Below are 19,562 nucleotides of genomic sequence, written 5' to 3' on the forward strand. Positions count from 1 at the left end.
TCGCTTGACCCCATTGCTTGACCCCATCGCTTGACATGATTTGCTGGCTTGTTGTCATCCCTTTTACACCTGGTGCCTGCAGATGGTAGTGATTCTTTGGCTGAGGCTTGATCAGCACCATATGCACTGGGACAGTTGCTGCTCCTGGCTCTGTGCTTCACTCTGAGCTTTGTATCTGGTCTTTCCCAGGTTATCCGGTAGGCTGGGCTTTCTCTGGGACTCACATGAAGCTGATGTGTTAGGGAGGGCAGCAGTAGGTAGAACTCACCTAAACCTCAGGGGGACCGAGTGGCTAAACACTGTTGTTTGAAGAAGAATTTTTTCCCCTCGTGTATATCTGCTGTAAAGTGCTTGAGTGGTGTAGGGGTTCGTCTTGGCAGACTGAATTGGGGGTGCTAGCCAGCATGTGATCATAGGTGGGGTTTGGGAGTCTGACCCCATATGGTAGCAGTGTCAGTCTGTCGGCAGGTAAAAGCACACCTGGGAGGAAAACACGTCAGCGCTTAGCTGAAGTACGTCTTTTTTCCCTGTCCTTCAGCAGAAAGATCTCTGAAGGGGTTTTTCTTTTCTTTTTTCTTTTCTTTTCATTCCCTCTTTCTGTCTCAGCTTTCTTTCTTTTCTTCCTTTCCTTTCCTTTCATTTCCTTTCCTTTCCCTTTTTCTTTTCTTTTCTTTTCTTTCTTTGTTTTTCTGAAGGATATTTCTAAAGTAGTGTCTAGAAGATGCAGGGACAGTAACTCTTTCCGAGATTTCTCTTTGTTCTCCTGCTCCATGCCTAAGATTGCTTTATCTTTCTTTGTCTCCCAGCGGTGTAGCTCAGTGGTAACCATATCACCTAGCTGTGTCCTCTGGTGAAATGGATGCACCCAGATGAGTTTACAAGTGGGCGTGTCCATGGACTGCTTAGACCTGTCTCTCAGGTGTCGGATTTTGCCTGCCTCTGTTGGCGCTCCTCACCCATCCAGGCTGGTGGCTCAGGGCACATGTGCCCTCAGGGCTCTGCCCGGCCCCTACCTGCTCCAGCTGTGCCCAAGCTGTCCCTTTTTCCATCCTGACTTCTCTGATTGTGTCCTCTCATTGCCTTTTTTCTGTTTTTGTCTTGTTTCCCTGCCTTCCCTTGTCCCCCATCAAGACATGCCTCTTCAGCCCTCAGTGAGTTCTTGGCCTCTTGCCAAACATACCATATTGTGGGCAGCTGGTACCCTCTGACCATTTTACAGATCTGCTAATGAGCGAACACGTGAATTAGTGAGGCTTTGGGTTTTTAATTTGGAAGTCATGGTAGAGACAGCAAAAAGATGGCCATTGCCTTCCGTTTTTTTGATTAATAGTAGAGCTTGAAGTCGGCGGTGGTCTCCAGGAGCTGGAAGCTGCGAATTTTACTTAAGGAAGAAGTATGTGACCAAGGCAGGTCACACTCAGGGTCAGAAACCGTGACTCCCAGCAGAGGGTCTCTGAGGGCTCAGCTCTCACGGAAGATCAGGAGCAGAAGGGAACCTAAGTCAGCCTTGTCTATTGCCTCCAAAGCCTGGATTGGAGGGCAGGAGATAAGCCAGCAGGGCTATTTTTATTGAGACAAAAGTACATATCCATACACATCCATGGTATATCTCCCCTCTCTCTGAGCTCTATTTTAACCTGTTTTGTTTGTTTAGTCTTTAAGGCAAGAGTTCATTTGAAGAAAGTGTCGTGTGGCTAAAGTAAAAATGGGAGTGGGGTGGGGGTGGAGGATCGCCCTGGTATTGCCCAAATCCTCATCTTACAAATGGGAAAATAGAGGAACAGAGAGGAGAAAACCCTTTTCTATACCCCAAGGCAGGACAAACAGGAAAGAAAGAAAAAAATAATAATAATAATTTAGAGAAGGAGAGCTGGAGACAAAGTTCCTAAGAAAAGAAAAAAGTCTATAGTGATAGCGTCACAAGATGCATTACCTCAGGAGTCTATTTGAGAGATTGTGTCATGTCAGAAAAGTTCTAGGGACTGGAGCCTCTTTCCTTGGTAAGAGGATGAGAATGAAACACCAGCCCCTCAGTCTGACTCCTGGAAAAAAGAACCTCAGGCCGATGAGCAATAACTCCAACAATGTCATTTCCCTGGCCGTGCTGAGCCCCACAGGAAATCTCAGAGTTTGTCATCACGACAAGGGCCCACAAGAATGTCGCTGCACCCAGAGCTTTGTGGTTTGATGCCACTAGAGACTTTACTGGTGAAAGCATTCTGAGGGAAGTTGCTCGGCAAGACAGAAGGATGCTGCAGTGAGGACAGCAGATGCCCTCCCAGGACTGCTGGTAGTAAGTGTGGTTTTCAAATGTCGCTCCTAGCAGCCCTGAGGCTGACATCAGATAGAGCAGTTCCTCAAGGATTTCAGAGTCCAGGACATGGGAAATTGGGGTGGTTTGTTTTTTAGTTTTGCAAGTTGACCTGATAAAGCATAAAGGCCTGTTAGGGCCTGTTCTGTTTGTGGAAGCAAGGCCAGATCCAAAGCCCTCATTGGGATCTGTGACATTTGAATTTTATTATTTATTTATTTTATTATAAATTAATAATTTGTAATTGTATAAATTTATGAGGTAAAAGTATTATGATTTATAAATATAATATGGGCTGGGTGCAGTATTTCACACCTGTAATCCCAGCACTTTGGGAGGCTGAGGCAGACGAATCATTTGAGGCCAGGAGTTCAAGACCAGCCTGGCCAACATGGTGAAACCCCGTCTCTACTAAAGATACAAAAATTAGCTGGGCGTGTGGTGCTCAACTGTAATCCTAAGCTACTTGGGAGGCTGAGATGGGAGAATTGCTTAAACCCAGGAGGTGGAGTTTGCAGTGAGCCTAGACTGTGCCATTGCACTCTACTTTGGGCAACAGAGCAAGACCCTGTTTCAGAAAAATAAATAAAAATAAATATAATGTAGAATAATTAAATCAAGCTAGTTAACATATTCATTATCTCAAATACTTGACATTGTTTGTAGTGATAGGTTGGAGTTTTAAATCTGTGTATATCCAGGGGCAGGGGTGATAGGGCAATGCCGAAAGCCAAAAACCACCTTGAAGGAAAATGGTCAGTTTCTGCCTTTGCTTCCTCTGGTGGGTGTTTCTTGATTATTCAGGTTGGAAGGGAAAACCGAAAAGTGTGTGTACATCAGTAAGGCTTCATTTCCCACACTAAAGCACTTTATTCAACAAGCATCGAGTTCCTTTTATGTACCAGCCATTCTTCTAGACAGCAGGACTGTATCAGGTGACAGAACGAAGTCCTGCCCTTGTGGACTTTTCCTTCTCATAGGGAAGCCAGACAGTTTCTGCTTCCTGTGGTGGAAAGAGATCTGGAGAAGAGTCAAAGTGAGGAGAATAGGGAGTATTGGGCAGCATGTACTCAAGAAGGCCTCGCATATAAGGTGACATTTGAGAAAGGCCTGAAGGAAGTGAGGGGATGAGTAATGTGAATATCTGGTGAAGAGAACTTCTACATGGAGAGCATAGCAAAGGGCAAAGGCCAGGCAGGAACATACCTGGTGGATTGGAGGAGCAGCACGGGAAGCCCGTGTGGCTGGAGCTGAAAGAGTGACGGGGAAGAGTTGTTGGAGATGAGGTCGGAGACTTAGCACGGCTTCTTGGAAGCTGAAAAGTACTATGGTGTGAGGAGTTGTTTCTCCCTAAAGTCTTTGTTGAAATCCTAACTCCTGAGGTGATGGTGTTAGGAGGTGTGGCCATTTGGGAGGTGAGGAGGTCATGAGGGCAGAGCCCTTTAAATGGGGTTTGTACCCGTACCCAAGGGCACAGCACCACACTGGAAATGAAAGATGCCCCTGCTGTGTTGTGCATAGGGTTTGTTTGTCCCCTGGCAGGTCTCTTATTGAAATTTGGTACCCCCAGACCTCCCTGCAAAAAATTTGATCCCCAGTGTTGAAGGTGGGGCCTGGTGGGAGATGTTTGGATTGTGGGGGCAGGTTTCTTGTGTATGGCTTGGTGCCATTCTCATGGGAGTGAGTGAGTTCTTATGCTTAGTTTCTTCAGTGACTGGCTGTTGAAAAGAGCCTGGCACCTCCTCTCTCTCGTTTCCTCTCTGGCCACATGATTTCTGCACAGGCGGCTCCCCTTCGCCTTCCACCACGAGTGCAGGCAGCCAGAAACCCTCCCCAGAAGCAGATGCTGCACCATGCTTGTATAGCCCGCAGAACTGTGGGCCAAATAAACCTCTTTTCTTCATAAATTACCCAGCCTCAGGTATTCTTTTAGAGCAACACAAACAGACTAAGACACCCCTGGAGACAGAGGCCTCCCAAGGTTCTTCTGTACTCACAGGACCAATCCTGCCATGCCTCTGACCACACTGAATTGCAGAGGCCTGGGTAACTGCCCTTAAAACTTTATAAGCTAGGGTCATACTTATCCCCAAATAATTATGGTAGAACTGACGTGTGGGGGCATCCCTCATTTCAGGTATTGTGTTGGTTTTCTACTTGCCACGAATTGGTGGCTTCAAACAACAGAAATGTATTCGCTCACAGTCCTGAAGGCCAGGAGCCCAACAAATGCGAGGGGCTGCAGGGCACGCTTCCTCTGAAGGGTCGAGGGGAGAGTCCGCCCTCACGTCTTCCAGCTTCTGGTGGCTGCCCACAGTGCCTGGCATTCCTTTGCTGGTAGTTGCGTTACCCCGTCCCCACCTTGGTCAGCACAGGGTTCTCCCTCTGCGTGTGTCCCTGTCTTCACAGCGCCTTGTTTGGACGCTAATGACTGGATTCAGGGCCCACCCTAATGTAATATGATCTCATCTTAATTTAGTTACATCTGCAAAGATCGTCTTTCCAAATTACCAGAGATTAGAACTTCAGCATCTCTTTTTGTCAAATTCAGTTCAACCCACAACAGGTGCCTTGTTCTGGGTTTGACTATGATGAGAGTCTTTCTGGGCTTAAATATGCTTGGGGACTGAGACAGGAATTATTGAAATACAGTTAGAAAGGTCCACTATGTTAGGGATATATATTTTTTTAAAGACATGTCTATTACATTTATTTAAACTAATTAAAAATTTAAAGATGAAGGCAGCACCGCGGCACATGCCTCTAAGGCAAGAGGATTGCTTGAGCCCAGGAGTTTGAGGCCAGCCTGGGCAACATGACCCCATCTCTAGAAACAAAGCAAAAATATAGATAGATACGTTAATTTGCATCATTGTTTGGAAACTTGAAGACTTTAGGATATGCAGTGGTAAAATTCATGAAAGTGTTAGAAGACAGAAATTTTACAGAAGAAGGAATTTTTAAAGCTGAGAGGTACAGCCTGAGTTTGGCTGGGGAGCCTGGGTGGGAGGGCAGAAGAGCTCTTGCTTATGTTCCAAGTGTATGGTTTTCAGCAAGTTGGCAGAGACTGAATGCAACAGACCAGAGTCCCTGGGCCCTGGCTGACTTTTGTAGGGGGAGAAGCAGGCTTATTCCACTTACCTTTCCCCGCATTCACATAGGGTCCACAGGGTGCCCAGGTGGTGTATGGCACTGAGCTGTTGCTCCCCTCTGTGTGACACCCAGTGCACATACATTCTTTAGTGTGTGTCAGGGCTTACTAGTATTTGCCTTTTTTTCAGCCATAGTTAAAGTCTAAGAGTTGTTTATTGGCGTGGCACGGTGGCTCACGCCTGTAATCCCAACACTTTGGGAGGCCGAGGCAGGCAGATCACGAGGTCAGGAGTTTGAGACCAGCTTGGCTAACATAGTGAAACCCCATCTCTACTAAAAATACAAAAAATTAGCTGCCGTGGTGGTGTGTGCCTGTAATCCCAGCTACTTGGGAGGCTGAGGCAGGAGAATCATGTGAACCTGGGAGGCGGAGGTTGCAGTGAGCCGAGATGGCGCCATTGCACTCCAGCCTGGGCAACAGTGTGAGATTCTGTCTCAAAAAGAGTTGTTTATCAAAGGAAGTTTAAGTTCCCACTCTGATATCACAGTGATAGGACTGTATTTGGCTTAGCAGTGTAATTAAAATTCCTTAGCAACCGTATACATTTGCAGGCATTGAATTGAATTGTTATCACGGTCACCATGAGTTGGAGTTTTGCTCTTGTTGCCCAGGCTGGAGTGCGATGGCACGGTCTTGGCTCACTGCAGTCTCTGCCTCCCGGGTTCAAGTGATTTTCCTGCCTCAGCCCCCGAGTAACTGGGATTACGGGTGCCCATCACCACACCCGTCTAATGTTTTGTAGAGACAGGGTTTTGCCATGTTGGCCAAACTGGTCTCAAACTCCTGGCCTCAGGTGATCTGCCTGCCTTGGCCTCCCAAAGTGCTGAGATTATAGGCGTGAGCCACTGTGTCTGGTCACCATGAGTTTTTATGGAGCTCCTGTTGTGTCGCAAGGAATTGTGTGCAACTTAGACAGATGGGAGATAAGTAAAGAGGGTTCTTTCTAGCCTTAAGGAAATTTGAAGCAAGGAGAGGACAGACAGGAATCAGAGGTTCACGGAAGAACTGATAAAGATTTGTGTATGCCACATTTGGCTTCTGTAGGAAGAAGCCTCTGTATGTATCATTTAGTAAATAGCTAGGCGTGGTGACTCACGCCTGTAATGCCAGCACTTTGGGAGACTGAGGAGGGAGGATCGCTTGGGTCCAGGAGTTTGAGATCAGCCTGGGCAATACAAAAATAAAAAATTTAAGTTTCTCATTTCTACCAAAAAAAAAAAAAAAAAAAGCCAGGCGTGGTGGTGCACACCTACGGTCCCAGTGTACCTAGAGTCCCAGCTACTTGGGCTGAGGTGGGAGGTAGAGGCTACAGTGAGTCGTGATCGCACCATTGCACTCTGAGCTGAGACCTTGTCTCAAAAATAAATAAAACATACAAACAAACAACTAACTAATTGGACAGAGAGCTCACCTGTCCTCTGCCGTAACCTATCCATGCTTCCCTGAGTCCTGTGGGCACTTTAGTGGGTGGAACAGAATCAACAGGTGCTTGGGTGAAGGGGGTTGAGGTGAGAGAAGGGCCTGGGCTGCCCGGTGACTGCATTACTGGTTCCAGTGTGGCTCAGTCACATGTGCCCTGGGAGGTGATAATTTTGAGTATTCCTTTAGGACATGAATAATACTCCTCAAAAAGAGAGGCTTCATTTCATGTCTGTTAACTGGGAATACAGCCACAACTATGTCCTCAGGGCAAGGACCAGTGGTAAAACCACCATACTTCTGGGGTGAGCACAGGGCAAATAATGTACAGACATCATTTCCTTTGACTAATCTTTGTAATCCTGGCTCCTGAAAGTAGTGAAAGTTCTTTGTCTAAGCCATGATTTTTAATTTAGGACCCAGATGGGGTAGAAGGTAAGCCTCCAAAAGGTCTGCTTACCTCAGTGTGTCAGTGTCCTGGATTCCTGGCAGGCAGCAGTCTCATTAGAAAAGCAGATTGCCTCCTGACTCACCCCCGCAGTGCAATGCGAGACAGCCCCACAGCCCTCACAGCAGCCCATATTCCTGCTGGACAGGGCAGAGCATGCACCGTCCATTTTATAGCTGCAGTGGCTACAGACGCCTGGCCCAGGCCATGGAAAACCTTGAGAGGAGATAGTCTGTTACGGACAGGAGCTTTGTCCTGGAATTTCCTGGTCTTTGTCTGTCTGGGATAACTTCGTGTACCGAGATGCCTGTTTTTAGAGTCTGCTTCCTTCTAGGGGAAGAGTGCTACTGCCTATCTTCCACAGAGCGCTTTTGCTTCCTGTACCAAAGCCATCTTCTCCCTGTTGCCTGCCCATGATCACCCATGGTTCGGAGGTGGGGAGAGCACTGTGGGCAGGTGTGTGTACCTGGCTCACAGTATGCTCCTGGAAGTCACCCGTCACAAAGGAAAAGCCATAACCATTGGACATCAAAGCTGCGTCTTCCAGCCTGGCCCATTCACTCTGGTCCTAACCTTTGTCTCTCATATTGCAGCAGAAAAAGTCCTACCTGGAGCGGAGCGTTAAGGAAGCTGAGGACAACATCCGGGAGATGCTGATGGCACGAAGGGCCCAGTAGGGAGCCTCTCGGGGAAGCTCTTCCTCCTGCCCCTCCCATTCCTGGTGGGGGCAGAGGAGTCTCTGCAGGGAAACTTCAGCTTCTCTTCTGCCCCGATGGACACTTTATCTGGATGACCTAGCAACGTCACATTTTCTGCGCCACCCTGAGCCCCATTTGCTTCCAAGCCCTGGAGTTTTTACCCTGGCTTTGCCTGCCACCTCTGCCCAGGACACTCTTCCCTCTCGGGGTGTGTGATGAACTCCCAGGAGAGGGAAGATGGGAGCCAGGGCAAGATAGGAAGCTCTGCCTGGGTTTTCCACTAGGCATGCCAGCCAGACCAATAAAAAGCGTCCGTCCCACTCTGCTAAGCCTGCTTTTCTTCAGCAGAGGGATGGAACAGAGGGTGAGAGAGGCAGTGGCCATCTCCACCTTAGCTCCTGCTCCCTCTGCATCGGAGCCCTTCCTTTCTTGGGGGATGGGCTCTTGCCCTCTTCTCTTTTCCCTTCCTGTACCTTTGACTAACCCCTCAGCTTCCGGGCCTGCATGTAGTAGTCAGAAGAGGAAGAAAGAACAGACGTTCACAACTGAATCTCAGTAAACAGAATAGCAGTCCCTGGATGGCAGTCTGCCTAAAGATTCCTTTCCCTGCCTTCTCCCATACATTCCAAAAGGAAGTTCAACAGTCAGCAGCACCTCCAAGACTGTCTCCTTTTGGCCAATATCATAAGATGGACGCCGTAATCCTGAGGCCTCCTGGAGGCTGAGGGGCAATGGTGTGCTCTAGCTGGTTCATCCCAGCCCAGATGGGCCAGTTATTCAATTTTGAAGAATTTTGTTGCAAGCCAGTTGTTAAACACAGCCACTATAATTATGTAAATTGCAAATTATGTTAAAAACAAGGACAATAAATATTCAAAATGCATCCCTAATTATATTACTACATTTGACCACGACCTGTGCTCTATCTGTGCACTGGCTGTGATCTGTGAGGTTGGCTCTGTTGGCCCAGCTCCAATGAGTGTGATCTGTGAGGTTGGCCCAGCTCCAGTCAGTGACATCACATTGGTAACTTGAAATCAGCCATGGCATGGTGGGAACATGTACACCACAGAAATAAGACATAGGACATGCTACAAAACATGGCTGGGTTTTTTTTCTTTTTTCTTAAAGAGAGCACTGGTAAACATCAGCACATCCACTGCTTCGGAGGGAAGGCAGAGTCAACAGGGAGCTGTCAGCTGCAGCTGGCTGGGCCAGGGCGGGCCAGCTGATGGAGGAAAATCGGACTTGCTGCTGTGGCAGCCCGGCGCCACCCTGTGGCCAAAGATGAGATGAGTGGCACGGCTGACTAATTGGGGAGAGGGGTGGGAGGGGACAGCCAGAAGGGAAAAACCTTGGCCGGCTGGGTGCGGTGGCTCACGCCTGTAATCCCAGCACTTTGGTAGGCCGAGGCGGGCAGATCAACTGAGGTTGGGAGTTCCCAACCAGTTTGACCAACATGGAGAAACCCTGTCTCTACTAAAAATACAAAATTAGCTGGGCCTGGTGGTGCATGCCTGTAATCCTAGCTACTCAGGAGACTGAGGCAGGAGAATCGCTTGAACCCAGGAGGGGAGGTTGTGGGGAGCCGAGATCACGCCATTGCACACCAGCCTGGGCAACAAGAGCAAAACTCCACCTTAAAAAAAAATAGGAAAACCTCAAACCTCTTGTCTGGCCCCATGTAACTGTAGGTTCCTGGGTTTCCAGAGAACAGGCCTGGAAGCTACTCCAGGGGCAGCCCCTGGTTACCAAAAGGCCCTTTCCTAGGGTCTGGGTAAAGGTAGGTGCAAGTTGTGGTTGCAAACATTCCTCTCTCAGCCTATCTCTGAGTGGGACTAGGGGGAGAGTAGCTTGGCTAAGAGCCTATGACCCAGCTGGAGGACACCTGGCCTCAGAACTGGCCTTCCTTGTAGCACCCACACTGTTTGCATCACCACCAGAATAAAAAGGTAGATTGGCTGCTGGTCATATATTGGATGGTGGCCACCAGCTGAGATAACCACATTTTATAAGCCTTAGCGAGCAGATGAGTAGTTAGATATGGTAACAGAGTCCAGGTAGCTTAGCTTAGACCTGGAATCATTTAGAAAGACAGTTGAGCTTTGGACAAATTTATTGAAACATACAGGCTGTTAGCAGAGAAATCATTCCATGGTGTGTTACATTTGGCCACTACCTTGAATGTATAATTTAAAAATTATAAATATTTTTCACAACTAAGCCTTTGGCCAAAAAAATCATTTAGCACATCTTTAAAGATCAATAAGAAATGGATTTTGGACATTAAAAAGATCAAGTCACTGAATTAAACAGTAGCAACCCCCACTAATCTAGAATCCCATAGTGCTGAAGGTAGAGGTGTCTGTGCAAAGCTAGTCACTTGTTACGGCAATCAGAGACGGGGGCAGGCACACCTATCAGAGGTGGCGGCAGAGCTGGCATGACAGGACGGCTGGGCTGGTCAGGTGAGCATGTCCCAGAGACAGCAGCAACAGAGAGCAGTCCAGCAGGCTGTGAGGCAGGTGGATGGTCCCAGCTCATCTCTTCTTTGGTCTTCTACCACATACACTGGAGGGAGACAAGGGAAGGGGGTGAGAATGGACCGGTGCAAACCCCAGGCCCTGCAAAGTTAGCCTCCCAGGACCACAGGAAGGCTACAGCAGGGGGAAGCTATTGAGCAGACTGGCGAAACCGTGCTCCTGCCATTGCTGCTGATGAATGGAAGGAGGGTGACTCAGCTCAGCTGCTTTCTCCCTCCTGCCACTCCAGACCCAGGACGCCCTCACCCTCACAGGGACAAGTACTAGAGAACTTGCAGAATGGCCGCATGCCAAGGCAACCAGAGTTGGCCAACCCTACTTTGTAAACCAGGTAGCATGTCGTCCCCCAGCAGGGGAACTGGGGGTCATTTCTTGAGATACAGCTGACCCATCGCCCAAGAGTAACAGAGGAAAGGGAATTAAAATCTTTTAAAAGGGGGCTTTAAACACTCGAAGAATTATAAAGGGAATTAAAATCTCCTTTTAAAAGGGCTTTAAACACTCAAAGAATTACCAAGAGCCCTGGTTTTTCATTCCTGGGCAATATACAATTTCAGAATGTGCCCCCAACCTCTATACCTTGACATAAACGATGAAAGAAGGCAGGGATGAAAACCTGGCTGAGTGGGTGGGTGGCTGGAGCCTGTGTGGTGTTCCTGAGCCTAACATGCTCACTTTTCCTCCAAATGAAGTTGGAAACTTGAGCCCTGTCATGGCTAAGTGGTCTATCAAGAGATCTGAGTGCTAAACAAATCCATAGGTCAAGAAGGACCCCAACTACCCACTACTTGTCAGCTGATTTGCGGCATTAGCTTCTCTTCCCGTAAGAACATATTTTAAATGGCTGCTAGTCCATCTCTGGCCACTTAAAATCTCAAAACCACCACTGTCATCAAATTCATAAGCAGTAAGCATTTCACTTTTCCAAAATTCAGGAATGCATGAATCTTATCAATTAAACCAGTTCTTTGGGGGTTTTCTTTCAGTTTTCTTGTTTTGTATCTGTTTTCAGACCCCTCTCTTGGCAGCACCTCTCCCTGGAGCCTGGTGTCATCGCTGTTACAGAGCACGCTGAGTGGGTTGGTAGGGAGATTTTCCAGGTCCTCCCATTGTATCAGCTGCCCTCTGCACGGACATGTTCCTTTTCCTTCTTCTGTGGCACAGGTTTAATCCCAGTCTACTTTCATTTGGCCCCACTCAGCAGCACAGGTCTGGGTCTAGCTGCTCTTCACCAGGAAAGCTGCTCAGAGGGACAGGATGAATGGCTCATTTATTCCGAGTCCTCCTAAGGTCAAGTACCTGATTTCGTCTTCACAGCAACTTTGAGGTAGATACTACCATCACTCGCACTTCACAGGCAAGGAATTCGAGGCTTAGAGAGGTTAGGTCTCTCGTTCAAGCACACGCAATGAGGCAGAGGCAAGGGCAGGATCTGAACCCAGGCCTTTATGGCTCTAAAGCCTCTGGCAAGCCAGGCTTGCTCAGGCCCAACTGGGATAGAAAAGGGATCAGAAAGAGAACAGAGGTGACTGGGCTACAACAAAGTCCTCTCTCACATCCAGTCAGAGCCTACCCCACCCACTAAAGCCTGGTCACCCCAGGCCCTGGGGTCACTGCAGCAGGAAAGCCCCAGGTAGAGTGCCCCTTCCATCTGCCTGGATGGCCTGCCCACCCCAGGATCCTGCATGGGCAGCTCTGGACAGGGAAACTGGAACACAATGGTGCAAATCCACTTGAATAACCCCTTCCCTGTGCTCTCCCTGTCACAGGATTGGCTTGCCTGCCCCTGGGACAGAAAGCCCCCTGCCAGCTCTAGAAATAGCCTGCTTGATTCATGTGCAGGCCGTCCCTGGGCTTCAGGCCAGAAACTCAGCTGGAGGCTGGCTGCAGTGGGAGGGGCCCCACAGGCTCTCTTAAGTTACCATTTATTGAGGTATTCACAAGTGCCAGGCCCTGTGCTGAGGGCTTTCTGGACATGGGGCCATTCAGTCTTCATGACCGCCGTATGGGGCGTGGGCATCAGGACATCAGTCAGTCTCCTCACTGCTTCCCCTTCTCCCCAGCCTCCAGGGACAGGGCTGAGGTGGTGGTCATGCCTTTCTCACCTGTCCGAGTCCCTGAACCTCAGGCAGCTTAGCTGGGGAAACAAAAATGTCCTAGTCTTGCTTGCTCCACCTTTTTCCTCCAGTTTAATCAGGTTCGTCCTTGCCAGGGCTTTCACATAACATACTTGGAAACATGGGGAACTAGGGACTTTGAACTCGTTACTCCCAGGCAGTGCTGACAGAGGTTAGAAACAGCAGCAACAAAACGGAGGACTTCAAACCAGAGGGCTGTGACAGCCACGACAGGGGCGTTGAGTGCCCACACATACCTTAGAAATCCGAGACACTTATTTCCTGGAGCACCAAGTTTCCCAAAAGCCTTAGGACCTTTTCACCTTTAGCTGAGGACAGAATCTCTGCTCCTGGGCTGTTGGGAGGATGGGCAATGGGAAGTAGTGCGGGTCTGGAGGTGGGAGTGACCTGCGTTTTCCTTGCTTCAGTCGCCCAAAGCGGGGATGACTAGCGGAGGAGAAACCCCTAAGGTAGGCCTCACAGTTCTTCAGAGCACCTGCGGTGGGGTCCAGAAATTTTACAACTGCATCTTCTAGATGCAGGGTCCAGGGTACTGCATCTCCAGAGGGTGCACTGAGCTGCACAGCCTAGTCTCTGCCCCAGGATCCCCACCCACCCGACAGCCTCACTGTTCCTGGCCTTCTGCTCTGCTACCACCCCTGTCACTCCCCGCTTCCCAGTGGGGGACTCTGCCTGAGAACTTGTGCACTATCCTGGTTGGCACCCCATGCTGCCTGGGTCCTGGGCCACTCAGTACTTGAAGCTCAGGGCCCCCTGTGCACTAAGGCTTAGCTGGCAGTGCAAGTCACCCAGCAGGAGCTGTGGCAGAGGTGGCCCCAACCCAGGTGTTCCACACCCAGAGATGGGCCATCCTGGCAACTGCCTCCTCTACAGCCAAGCAGAAGACAAAAAGCGGGCAGAACTATGGTTACATAAGATGTTAAACCGTTTACAGAAACTATCATCTTGGCAACTCTTCTCTCAACTTCTGTAAATGGAATGCTATTTAAAAACATAAACCTTTTTAAAAAGAAGGATAAAAGGGAGAGGGGTCAAAAGAGCAATGTCGGGGCTGGGATGGTAACAGGCACCACATTTCCAGGCGCGTTGGTAGCAGTCAGTGCTCAACCTGGGAAGAGGTTCTGGTGCCCGCTGTGGCTGCTCAGATTGAGCTGCTTCTTGGAGATCGAGTGCCCCCCTGTGGCCAGTCTAGGGACCGGGGCTGGGTTCCAGCTCCTAACAGGGGCAGGGTCTTAAGGATTGTTTTCCTTCCATCAGCATCAGCGCCAAAAGGCTCATTCCCCATTCGCTATCTAGTGTCTCAGACCACCCTATTCAACCGGCCCCAGGGAAGAAGGGACTATTCCCAGGGGACTACAGGTGGCGTGGGGGTCAGATCCAGGGGACCCTACACTGGCTTGCGTCTCTTGCCTGCAGTCAGCCCTTTGAACCAACCCTCAGTATTCTAAGCCCCAGTCTGATGTGGGGCCTGCAGAGGGGCAGGCACCCAAAGCTTTGCCACATGGATGCAAACACAGTGTGGGGCGGGGAACGTGCAGGGAGAGGTGCGTGAGCACACAGATGTGGCCTAGGAGCCCAGGCTAGGTCAGAAAGGCCCAGGAAGCCCTGGGTCTCAGGTGCACAGCAGCTTTGGGAAGAGTTGAGCAGCTTCTGGCAGGGGCACCTCCCACCTTCTTGCCTTCAAGCTGGAAGCAGAAAAGATAGATGACCGATGCCAGGCCTGTCCACCAAGCTCTGGGGTCTTCTCCAGGGCCACCAGTGCCCACTGCAACCTTGGCCACCAGACACACCAACCAGTAGTTCCCTTGGTCCCAGGATCTAGGACTACTGTATTGTACAGCCCCAGAGGTGACATTCACATGGGCTACTCAGAAACCTGGTCCTGGATAGGCAATGGGCAAATGGGGCTCCAGTTCCCACAGAGATCAGGGCAGGGATGACCTGCAGGAAATGTGAGTACAGGCCTTCTCAGGTGAAGGCTCCAATTCTCAGTCAGCCCCATTCTGGCACCTGAAACCTTCACCTGCACGGCTTGGACTTTGTAAATGATTAATCGAGTGCCTTAACATGGTAATTGAGCCTTATTAGGTCCTTCTTGTTTTTGCAAGTGTCTGTACCAGTCCCAACCAAAGAGAGCTAGGCAGGAAAGGCAAACAGAAAGACCGGAGCCTCCCAGAGGGTTCTGATGCCCGCAGCCTTCTTGCTCCAGGAGTGAGGAAGCAGCACCATGGCCCCTTACGGTCCAGACCAGTGATGGGCACACAGGGCTGGCCCTCAACTGCTAAGACAACTACAGACACCGCACCTTCCAAGAAGTGCCACCAGGGGATATGATGGCTTTGCCAGTGGCAGGAGGACCTGTAGTCTGCTCAACTACCCTTGCCCCACATTGGGCATCTAGACTGACAGAAGGAGGCCAACCAGCCTTCTGGGAGGTTCCAGAGGATCCACAATAGCCCTTTTACTACTCAGATGCAGAGGTAGGAAGGGAGGGGGAAATCTTTAAGCATTTTCCAAATAAGTAAAAACCTCAAGACAGCCATGAGATGGCTCCTGCAGGGGGGAGAAGAGAGAGAGAGGATTCAACTTGCTATGGCTTCAGTTCAGCTTTCCTTGGATGTGCAAGTGCAGTGGCATAGTTTACTACCCAGCGCAAAGAGGCTACACTGATAAGAACAAAATGTCCTAAAGGCAATGCCACTGTGCCTCTGTTCAAGGCCAGTGAGCACCAGGTCCATGTGCTGAGTGGGAGAGTGATAGGATGAAGGATGAGCAGGAACAGCAGAGGGACCAGCCCAGCTTCTGTCCTTCCAGGGAATATCTGGGTAGAGGCAATCAAGGGTCTGTAGTTTTCATCGGATTCTTTGAAGGGTAAGATAGGATTAGGAACCTCTTCCACTTTCCCCTTCTTCTAAAGGGAGGTGGATATGGAGCTGACAGAATCAGCACAGCCTTGGCCCAGGCTCCACAACAGCAGCTGCCTTTGCCTCCTAAGCTCAGAGCCTTCCCTGGGCCTCCCAAGCCTCTCTTCCTACCCTACTCCTCCTGCCTCCTTTTCCTGAAGCTTCAGCTCTGGCCTGGCTTTTCTGTGAAGCTGAGTCCCAAGATACCCACTCCAAGGTGAAGCAGACTGGGAGCTGGCCAACCAACTCACCCACCAACCTGTGCCTCAGCTTACTGCAGCCCAACCCAATAAGCATTCAGGCTGCCATTGCTCTCTGGACAGGTGTGGGTGTTTACATGGATTGGTCTGGAAAGGGTGAGGGTTCACCGAGCTGTGGATGAGTCCTTTCTTGTAGGTCTTCAGAAGTACATTTGCCACTATCCTGAAGTGGCATCCTGGGAGGGAGGCTGCCCCTGGACAAAACCAAGCAGCTATCCCAGGGCCAAGACCAAGCCCTCCCAGAAGCTGATGAAGCCTAAGGGACCCCAGGTGAATGAGTCATCTCATTTACTCCCAGTCAGTCCTGTGAACAGTAGACCTAATAACACAATTTTTGGATAAACAACAAAAACCATCTAGTAGATCTGGACAAGCTGGGCCAGCCTGACAAGGCTGCACTGCCAGCACCCCCTGTGGTCTCATCCTTGGGCAACAGCTGCTAGCGCCACTAGGACAGGGTTGACCGTAGATACTGAAACAATGGAGAACTACTCAGATGCCAGGACTACAGTCAGAACTACCTTGGGGACCACCTTGGCCAGTCATTTTTTGGTAAGAAGAGGATGCTGGGCTCAAAGAAGGGAAATAACTTGACTGAGGTCACACAGTGAATTAGAGGCAGGTCCTGGCCTGTCACTGCACACTCTTGCCTTCTGGCCCAGTGCTCACTGCACAAGATCAGGCTCATTTCAAATCAGACAGCATCTTGGCTGCATGTGACCTGAAATGTGGCTATGCCTCAAGGGAATGAAAGGCCTCCCTATTCTCTGTGCCCCAGTTCTCCTTCTCAATCCAAGATCTGTGTGTTAGGTTCAGATCTAGATCTCTCCTTGTTCAGAGTGTCCCAAGGAGAGTCAGGGCCCATCACCTCAGGACGACCTGGTCCAACAGTCAAATGAGATACGGAGTGAAGTCTGTCCACAGTCACAATATCAGAGTGAAAGGTCCCTCAGTCTCCATCCGCCACACCTCCACCTTCCACATGAGGGTGTGGGAGGAGTAGCTGCTGAGGAGCCTGAGCAAGGTGTGTGTGAGGGAACACCCGGGTGCATGTCAGCCTCCCTCATGTGTGACTCAATTCCAGTGCTGGACGCTGACAATTCCCGGGCAAGTGGCTGGAGATCCAGAAGTGCTTGGTATTTTCCAGTAAAGGCCATGTTACTCTACAAGAAGGTTATCACCCCATTTAAATAAAACAGAGAAAATAAGAGCTTTTAAGAAACTATGAGCAACAAAAGAAGAGGTTAAAACCAGGGCCCATTTTCCCCATGTCCCTGCCACCAACTTGGGAGTTGGGCAGATCTGAGCCGAGATCCTGGCTCTGTTCTTCCAGAGCTGGATGATTTCAAGTAAGACACTTGATCTCTCTGAGCCTCTGCTTCCTCTTCTACAGGACGGGAAGGAAGACAGAGTTGTACAGCTACTGCCTTAGATAACACAGGAAAATGATGTAATGAGAACATAGTTAATATCATTAAGACAGGTCAAAAATACAAGCTCTCAATTTACAGAGAGGAAAGTTTCATCATGGGGTTTCTTAAATAGTGAGATCATATAGTACATTTCAAATGCTATTCTTCGTAATTTTCTAGGCCATTGTCTATGTTTACAGCACTGCTAAAGAACCGAGGTGCCTGCCGTACTGGTGCAGCACCGTCCTGTTTGCTGGTCCAGGTGCATGTACAAAGCTTGGTCTTGCAAAACATCATGCAGTGAGCAATCCAAGCCACAAGACTGCAGGGACGCGCACATCCACAGAAATGCCACAAGGTGACTGTGGGGCTCGACAGCTTGTTGTGGACAGGATGGGTTCTATCCAGGTGAGTTTATAAAAGATGAAAGACGTACAGATAATAATTTAAGTCAGACTTAAGTAATTCACTTTATTTTTGTAAACCTGAGGAGAAAACCAAGAACTTCTTATACTGGTGAGAGAAGGAAATAAAAAAGGGAATCTCAAATAGTTTACGGGGGCAATGTCCTCTTTTCTGTTATACAAGACTTTAGTAAGCCATCTTCCACACTCTGAGGGGAAGACAAGCCTTAGAAACAAACTGTTTTGTATTTGGCTTAGAGGAGAGCAGTTTTACTTTGATCTTGACACCAGCCAGGAGATTTGGTGGGGGACTGAAGGGCAGTAATGGGGAAGAATACTTGGGACAGGATGAGTACATAAGCAGTTCTTCAGCACCCGCTCTTCTGCTAGAGTCTTGTAATGCCACTGCCTCAGATAGACCAAAGGACCACAGTGTGAGCTGGGGAAGATGTCACTGTCAAGATCCAAGGGGAGGAAGGGGTTGACAAGTATGAGAAGCCCCAAAATACACTTAAGAAGAGGACAAAATGTTTTTCTGGGCCAGGTGCGGTGGCTCACGCCTGTAATCCCAGCACTTTGGGAGGCTGAGGCGGGCAGATCACCTGAGGTCAGGAGTTCAAGACTAGCCTGGCCAACATGGCGAAACCCCATCTTACTGAAAAGTACAAAAATTAGCCAGGCGTGGCGGCAGGCGGCTGTAATCCCAGCTACTTAGGAGGCTGAGGCAGGAGAATCACTTGAACCTAGGAGGTGGAGGTTGCAGTGAGCCAAGATCGCGCCACTGCACTCCTGCCTGAACAAGAGCTAGACTCCATCTCAAAAAAAAAAAAAAAAAGAAGAAAATTATGAATGAGGCTGTTATACCAGGCAGAAGAAATTAAGGAAAATCTAGAGAGAAAAACCTAATAACGCCTAGTACATGATGGTTCTATGACCTTGTGATGACGGTGTAAAGACCTCGAGGGAGGGAGGATTTTCCAATTGTGGCAAACAGTGTGTGATCTTGCTCATGACCTGCTTGGAAGTGAGGCACAGGAAGACCACGATTGTGAATGATGGTGGCTGACCTGACTCAGAGCATAACCCGGCCCACAAGTCCCTCAACGTACTGGCCATCTTGTAATGGCTGTTCCTTTACCCAATTTAATGAATAGTATACCTCATTTACTGCCAACTTCCAAAGACACCAATGTAATCATACACTAGGGGCTTTAACTGTAGAATAATTACAACCCAGCAAATGAATGGGCAGGCTGCCTGCCATCATTAAAGGTTATGGCATGTAAAGGTGAGCAACCAATCCCACTTAAATACCCATTAGGCCCCAAAATGATCTATACATTTGATGCAATTTCAATAAAAATCCCAACAGGAGTTTTTAATAGATAAACAAATTCTAAAATTTATGGAAAGGAAAGAGAACTAAAATGACTAAAACAAGATTTAACATAAAGCTATAGTAGTCAATATAACCGGTTAATGGTATTGGCAAACAGACACATAGATCAAAGGAACTGAATGAAGAAGACAATAATGGACCCACATGAGCATGGCTAACTGGTTTGACACATAAGCAAAGGCAATTCATTGGAGAAAGCATTTTGAAAAATATTGGTATGGTATGCAAAACATCTCACAAAAACCCTCAGCCATTTTAAACCTCACATTTTATACAAAAACTAACCCCAAATGGATTATAGATCTCAATGAAAAACATAACTATAAAATATTTTGAAGAAAACATAGAAAAGCATCTTCATGACCTGGGGTTAGGCAAAGAGTCCTTAGACTGACACCAAAAGCGTGATAAAATGAAATAAAAAATTGATAAACTGAACTTCATCACAATGAAAATTTTTGCTCCATGGAAGA

At 48.7% G+C, this 19,562-nt stretch overlaps 2 protein-coding genes across 5 annotated transcripts in view; one reads left to right on the forward strand and one right to left on the reverse strand.

Annotated features, from left to right (window-relative positions):
- Positions 1 to 8,923, forward strand: part of PFDN1 (prefoldin subunit 1) — a 381,910-nt gene extending 372,987 nt beyond the window's left edge. For all 3 annotated transcript variants that reach the window (XM_050795100.1, XM_050795102.1, XM_050795101.1), the window contains exon 5: positions 7,926 to 8,923. In XM_050795100.1, coding sequence (XP_050651057.1) covers positions 7,926 to 8,009 — 84 coding nt within the window. In that variant the 3' untranslated portion in view covers positions 8,010 to 8,923. The remainder of the gene's footprint in view (positions 1 to 7,925) is intronic.
- A 1,205-nt stretch (positions 8,924 to 10,128) lies between these two features.
- The window catches only part of CYSTM1 (cysteine rich transmembrane module containing 1), a 440,735-nt gene continuing 431,301 nt past the window's right edge, over positions 10,129 to 19,562 (reverse strand). For both annotated transcript variants that reach the window (XM_050795098.1, XM_050795097.1), the window contains one exon: positions 10,129 to 10,601. In XM_050795098.1, the coding sequence (XP_050651055.1) occupies positions 10,495 to 10,601 (107 nt within the window). In that variant the 3' untranslated portion in view covers positions 10,129 to 10,494. The remainder of the gene's footprint in view (positions 10,602 to 19,562) is intronic.

The sequence above is a fragment of the Macaca thibetana genome, chromosome 6 (assembly GCF_024542745.1).
Source record: "Macaca thibetana thibetana isolate TM-01 chromosome 6, ASM2454274v1, whole genome shotgun sequence".
NCBI classification, from domain to species: domain Eukaryota; kingdom Metazoa; phylum Chordata; class Mammalia; order Primates; family Cercopithecidae; genus Macaca; species Macaca thibetana.